Raw genomic sequence first — 4,713 nt, 5'->3', positions numbered from 1 at the left:
GTTTTATGGTGTAACGGTTAGCACTCCAGACTCTGAATCTGGCGATCTGGGTTCAAATCCGGGTAAAACCTTACCATATGATAGTTATTATTTCAGAGAGCAAAAGAGCTGCGTCAAATATATATAAGTGGATGGTTTTATGGTGTAACGGTTAGCACTCCAGACTCTGAATCTGGCGATCTGGGATCAAATCCCGGTAAAACCTTATTATATGATAGTTATTCTATTGGAGAGCAAAAGCGCCGCGTCAAGTAAATACAAATGGATGGTTTTATGGTGTAACGGTTAGCACTCCAGACTCTGAATCTGGCGATCTGGGTTCAAATCCGGGTAAAACCTTAGCATATGATAGTTATTATTTCAGAGAGCAAAAGAGCTGCGTCAAGTATATATAAGTAGATGGTTTTATGGTGTAACGGTTAGCACTCCAGACTCTGAATCTGGCGATCTGGGTTCAAATCCCGGTAAAACCTTAGTATATGATAGTTATTCTATCGGAGAGCAAAAGCGCCGCGTCAAGTAAATACAAATGAATGGTTTTATGGTGTAACGGTTAGCACTCCAGACTCTGAATCTGGCGATCTGGGTTCAAATCCCGGTAAAACCTTAGCATATGATAGTTATTATTTCAGAGAGCAAAAGAGCTGCGTCAAGTATATACAAGTGGATGGTTTTATGGTGTAACGGTTAGCACTCCAGACTCTGAATCTGGCGATCTGGGTTCAAATCCCGGTAAAACCTTGGTATATGATAGTTATTATATCGGAGAGCAAAAGCGCCGCGTCAAGTAAATACAAATGGATGGTTTTATGGTGTAACGGTTAGCACTCCAGACTCTGAATCTGGAGATCTGGGTTCAAATCCCGGTAAAACCTTGGTATATGATAGTTATTATATCGGAGAGCAAAAGCGCCGCGTCAAGTCATTTGATATATATGGTTTTATGGTGTAACGGTTAGCACTCCAGACTCTGAATCTGGCGATCTGGGTTCAAATCCCGGTAAAACCTTAGTACATGATAGTTATTATTTAGGAGAGCAAAAGCGCCGCGTCAAGTATATATAAATGTATGGTTTTATGGTGTAGCGGTTAGCACTCCAGACTCTGAATCTGGCGTTCTGGGTTCAAATCCCGGTAAAACCTTGGTATATGATAGTTATTATATCGGAGAGCAAAAGCGCCGCGTCAAGTAAATACAAATGGATGGTTTTATGGTGTAACGATTAGCACTCCAGACTCTGAATCTGGCGATCTGGGTTCAAATCCCGGTAAAACCTTGGTATATGATAGTTATTATATCGGAGAGCAAAAGCGCCGCGTCAAGTTATTTGATATGTATGGTTTTATGGTGTAACGGTTAGCACTCCAGACTCTGAATCTGGCGATCTGGGTTCAAATCCCGGTAAAACCTTAGTATATGATAGTTATTATTTAGGAGAGCAAAAGCGCCGCGTCAAGTTATTTGATATGTATGGTTTTATGGTGTAACGGTTAGCACTCCAGACTCTGAATCTGGCGATCTGGGTTCAAATCCCGGTAAAACCTTAGCATATGATAGTTATTATTTCAGAGAGCAAAAGAGCTGCGTCAAGTATATATAAGTGGATGGTTTTATGGTGTAACGGTTAGCACTCCAGACTCTGAATCTGGCGATCTGGGTTCAAATCCCGGTAAAACCTTATTATATGATAGTTATTCTATTGGAGAGCAAAAGCGCCGCGTCAAGTAAATACAAATGGATGGTTTTATGGTGTAACGGTTAGCACTCCAGACTCTGAATCTGGCGATCTGGGTTCAAATCCCGGTAAAACCTTAGCATATGATAGTTATTATTTCAGAGAGCAAAAGAGCTGCGTCAAGTATATATAAATGGATGGTTTTATGGTGTAACGGTTAGCACTCCAGACTCTGAATCTGGCGATCTGGGTTCAAATCCCGGTAAAACCTTAGCATATGATAGTTATTATTTCAGAGAGCAAAAGAGCTGCGTCAAGTATATATAAGTGGATGGTTTTATGGTGTAACGGTTAGCACTCCAGACTCTGAATCTGGCGATCTGGGTTCAAATCCCGGTAAAACCTTAGTATATGATAGTTATTCTATCGGAGAGCAAAAGCGCCGCGTCAAGTAAATACAAATGAATGGTTTTATGGTGTAACGGTTAGCACTCCAGACTCTGAATCTGGCGATCTAGGTTCAAATCCCGGTAAAACCTTAGCATATGATAGTTATTATTTCAGAGAGCAAAAGAGCTGCGTCAAGTATATATAAGTGGATGGTTTTATGGTGTAACGGTTAGCACTCCAGATTCTGAATCTGGCGATCTGGGTTCAAATCCCGGTAAAACCTTGATGTATGATAGTTATTCTATCGGAGAGCAAAATCGCCGCGTCAAGTAAATTCAAATGGATGGTTTTATGGTGTAACGGTTAGCACTCCAGACTCTGAATCTGGCGATCTGGGTTCAAATCCCGGTAAAACCTTGGTATATGATAGTTATTATATCGGAGAGCAAAAGCGCCGCGTCAAGTATATATAAGTGGATGGTTTTATGGTGTAGTGGTTAGCACTCCAGACTCTGAATCTGGCGATCTGGGTTCAAATCCCGGTAAAACCTTAGCATATGATAGTTATTCTATCGGAGAGCAAAAGCGCCGCGTCAAGTAAATACAAATGGATGGTTTTATGGTGTAACGGTTAGCACTCCAGACTCTGAATCTGGCGACGATCTGATGTGGGCTATCTGACGAATGGGGCCGCTATGCCAGAGGACTACATCAATCTGGTCTGGCTGTGTAAAAGCATGACAGATTATACAACTCCATGTGGGATGACTTTTCTGCGCTAAAAGGCGTATCTTAACCCAAACGCTTTCGTGACACAATTCTCTACAGTGCGTTAACTTGCCGTTGCGTCTTCGCAATTTCAATGACGGACCTCTAAGATGTGAAGAATTGTAAGTCACCATTTCTCCAATGGTTCACAAATTAATCACGATAATAATTATAACGTAAGTTGTAATCCTCTAATAAGTAATCGTTCCGAGTAAACCCTCATGCTGCCTCTACTGTAGTCTCCCTTCTCTATGCCCCTTTCTACAGTGTCGTCTCAGCACAGCACGTCATCACCCGATCGTGGAAAGGAGCTTTATGCTGCAGGCGACTTTGAGGTTGTATGGGAAACTATTTCGCTGTGATGGGAAAAATATTCATTTTACTCTCTTCAAAAATGAACTTGTTTTCGAAGAAGAGGAGGGTGATATTTTACCTTTTTTTCGTGAGCGATTTTGCATGTGACTTCTTCTATTCGATCGAATTAGTTTTTGCTGATTGTCGTAGTCGTTAAATCATCCAATCGCATTTTTTCTGATGATGAATTCAGGGCGCGCTGAAAGCCTGGGAGATGACTTTGAAAAGCATCGGTTATATAAACAGCAAGGAAGCGTACGCTCAGGACTCGTCCAAGCAAAATGGTAGTATCAGCGACGGAGCGGAGTTTTTTGATATATTCTGTTGTAGAGGTTGACCAAATAGCAACACGAGCAGAGCTGAATGCTGCACAGGCTTGTTTACGTCTGAGGGTGGGATAGAACCTGTGCGGGATTGCTCACATCGGGCTTTGCATTCAGCGATGGGATGACGCCGTACGGCACTGTGACAGTGTGCTGAAGAAAAATCCTCTGGAGGCCAAGGCATTGTATAGGAAAGCCACAGCACTTCGACAGAAAGGAGAATATGAAGAAGTTAGAAAGTAATTATTACTAGGTCTTGGTAACGCGGAGGCGAGGCTCACTTAGTCCGCGTCCATTGAGTCAGTGAGTGAATTTATCGTACGTCCCTGGTTCGATTTTCGGGCTGGGAATTTCTCCGTCAAAAAAAGGTTTAGTGCATATCTCTTTGAGCCGTTCGCAAAATACGCGCCAACCTCGGGATATAGAGAAGCCGTCTGATCTATCTGGCGGCACTCAAGTTTGGAAAAAGCGGCTAGTGTCCACGAGATTCCAAAGTCAATTAAACTTAGTAGTTAAGGGATGGTAATTCTGCACCCACGCACACACAATGCGGAAGTGCCTGTTGTTGCGGGATATGCTTCGCTCGTTTCGCAATTGTTATTAATTATTTTTCTTAGTATTGAGTTTGTTCGCATGAATTATTTGTTCTATTCTGTGTGATTTTCCTTAGATGTATTTCACAGCTGCAGAGCGTGAACTCATCACTAGGGCAGTACTTATTGCAAGCTGTTAATAAAGAAGATCGAGAGCACAGAAAAGAGGAGAAAAAGGTAGTTATGGAGAAAAATTAGTAGTGTAGCATTGGAAAAATCGGCGATTTTTTTTGGAATTTGTCGGGAAATCCAGTGAAAAAACATTTTTGTGCGATACGAAAATTCTGATGGAAAACATAAATTTTCTTTGGCATCGAATTAATTCCCACTACATGTGAAAGCGCGATGGCTTTTGGGGAGTGTTGGGATATATGTCGGCTTATTGCAGCTCAGGAGCTCAGGAAATTCCTCACTAATTATAGAAGTATGCATTCGAATTCGGGTAAAAGTGTACTGAGAATCAATGAGAATTTTCCCAAAATTTTCATATTGTCACCAGCGCATGCAGTTGACCATGTGCATGTTTTCACACACTGCAATGTGTGGCATATTTTATTTCATACCGTAAAACCGTCACTTTGCAGAGCTTTCACCGTTTTGATATATTTC

At 41.7% G+C, this 4,713-nt stretch overlaps 1 protein-coding gene and 20 non-coding genes across 21 annotated transcripts in view; all 21 read left to right on the top strand.

Annotated features, from left to right (window-relative positions):
* Pmar_PMAR001509 lies at nt 1–70 on the top strand. Its single transcript has one exon. It is a non-coding gene; the product is annotated as a tRNA-Gln (tRNA).
* Nucleotides 71–133: 63 nt separating this feature from the next.
* Nucleotides 134–205, top strand: Pmar_PMAR001508. Its single transcript has one exon. It is a non-coding gene; the product is annotated as a tRNA-Gln (tRNA).
* Nucleotides 206–267: 62 nt separating this feature from the next.
* Pmar_PMAR001507 lies at nt 268–339 on the top strand. Its single transcript has one exon. It is a non-coding gene; the product is annotated as a tRNA-Gln (tRNA).
* A 62-nt stretch (nt 340–401) lies between these two features.
* Pmar_PMAR001506 lies at nt 402–473 on the top strand. The gene has a single exon. It is a non-coding gene; the product is annotated as a tRNA-Gln (tRNA).
* Nucleotides 474–535: 62 nt separating this feature from the next.
* On the top strand, nt 536–607 carry Pmar_PMAR001505. The gene has a single exon. It is a non-coding gene; the product is annotated as a tRNA-Gln (tRNA).
* A 62-nt stretch (nt 608–669) lies between these two features.
* Pmar_PMAR001504 lies at nt 670–741 on the top strand. Its single transcript has one exon. It is a non-coding gene; the product is annotated as a tRNA-Gln (tRNA).
* Nucleotides 742–803: 62 nt separating this feature from the next.
* Nucleotides 804–875, top strand: Pmar_PMAR001503. Its single transcript has one exon. It is a non-coding gene; the product is annotated as a tRNA-Gln (tRNA).
* Nucleotides 876–937: 62 nt separating this feature from the next.
* Nucleotides 938–1,009, top strand: Pmar_PMAR001502. The gene has a single exon. It is a non-coding gene; the product is annotated as a tRNA-Gln (tRNA).
* Nucleotides 1,010–1,071: 62 nt separating this feature from the next.
* Nucleotides 1,072–1,143, top strand: Pmar_PMAR001501. The gene has a single exon. It is a non-coding gene; the product is annotated as a tRNA-Gln (tRNA).
* A 62-nt stretch (nt 1,144–1,205) lies between these two features.
* Nucleotides 1,206–1,277, top strand: Pmar_PMAR001500. The gene has a single exon. It is a non-coding gene; the product is annotated as a tRNA-Gln (tRNA).
* A 62-nt stretch (nt 1,278–1,339) lies between these two features.
* Nucleotides 1,340–1,411, top strand: Pmar_PMAR001499. Its single transcript has one exon. It is a non-coding gene; the product is annotated as a tRNA-Gln (tRNA).
* A 62-nt stretch (nt 1,412–1,473) lies between these two features.
* Nucleotides 1,474–1,545, top strand: Pmar_PMAR001498. The gene has a single exon. It is a non-coding gene; the product is annotated as a tRNA-Gln (tRNA).
* Nucleotides 1,546–1,607: 62 nt separating this feature from the next.
* Pmar_PMAR001497 lies at nt 1,608–1,679 on the top strand. The gene has a single exon. It is a non-coding gene; the product is annotated as a tRNA-Gln (tRNA).
* A 62-nt stretch (nt 1,680–1,741) lies between these two features.
* Nucleotides 1,742–1,813, top strand: Pmar_PMAR001496. The gene has a single exon. It is a non-coding gene; the product is annotated as a tRNA-Gln (tRNA).
* Nucleotides 1,814–1,875: 62 nt separating this feature from the next.
* Nucleotides 1,876–1,947, top strand: Pmar_PMAR001495. The gene has a single exon. It is a non-coding gene; the product is annotated as a tRNA-Gln (tRNA).
* A 62-nt stretch (nt 1,948–2,009) lies between these two features.
* Pmar_PMAR001494 lies at nt 2,010–2,081 on the top strand. Its single transcript has one exon. It is a non-coding gene; the product is annotated as a tRNA-Gln (tRNA).
* A 62-nt stretch (nt 2,082–2,143) lies between these two features.
* Pmar_PMAR001493 lies at nt 2,144–2,215 on the top strand. The gene has a single exon. It is a non-coding gene; the product is annotated as a tRNA-Gln (tRNA).
* A 62-nt stretch (nt 2,216–2,277) lies between these two features.
* Pmar_PMAR001492 lies at nt 2,278–2,349 on the top strand. Its single transcript has one exon. It is a non-coding gene; the product is annotated as a tRNA-Gln (tRNA).
* Nucleotides 2,350–2,411: 62 nt separating this feature from the next.
* On the top strand, nt 2,412–2,483 carry Pmar_PMAR001491. The gene has a single exon. It is a non-coding gene; the product is annotated as a tRNA-Gln (tRNA).
* A 62-nt stretch (nt 2,484–2,545) lies between these two features.
* On the top strand, nt 2,546–2,617 carry Pmar_PMAR001490. The gene has a single exon. It is a non-coding gene; the product is annotated as a tRNA-Gln (tRNA).
* Nucleotides 2,618–3,071: 454 nt separating this feature from the next.
* Nucleotides 3,072–4,713, top strand: part of Pmar_PMAR001489 (conserved hypothetical protein) — a 2,267-nt gene continuing 625 nt past the window's right edge. Inside the window, exons 1-4 of the mRNA XM_002786019.1 lie at nt 3,072–3,472; nt 3,519–3,580; nt 3,629–3,750; nt 4,182–4,281. Coding sequence (XP_002786065.1) covers nt 3,403–3,472; nt 3,519–3,580; nt 3,629–3,750; nt 4,182–4,281 — 354 coding nt within the window. The 5' untranslated portion in view covers nt 3,072–3,402. The remainder of the gene's footprint in view (nt 3,473–3,518; nt 3,581–3,628; nt 3,751–4,181; nt 4,282–4,713) is intronic.

This window comes from Perkinsus marinus (assembly GCF_000006405.1).
Source record: "Perkinsus marinus ATCC 50983 genomic scaffold scf_1104296931928, whole genome shotgun sequence".
Lineage (NCBI taxonomy): Eukaryota > Perkinsozoa > Perkinsida > Perkinsidae > Perkinsus > Perkinsus marinus.
The sequence above is the reverse complement of the archived record's forward strand: the minus strand, read 5'-3'. Positions and strand labels throughout refer to the sequence as shown.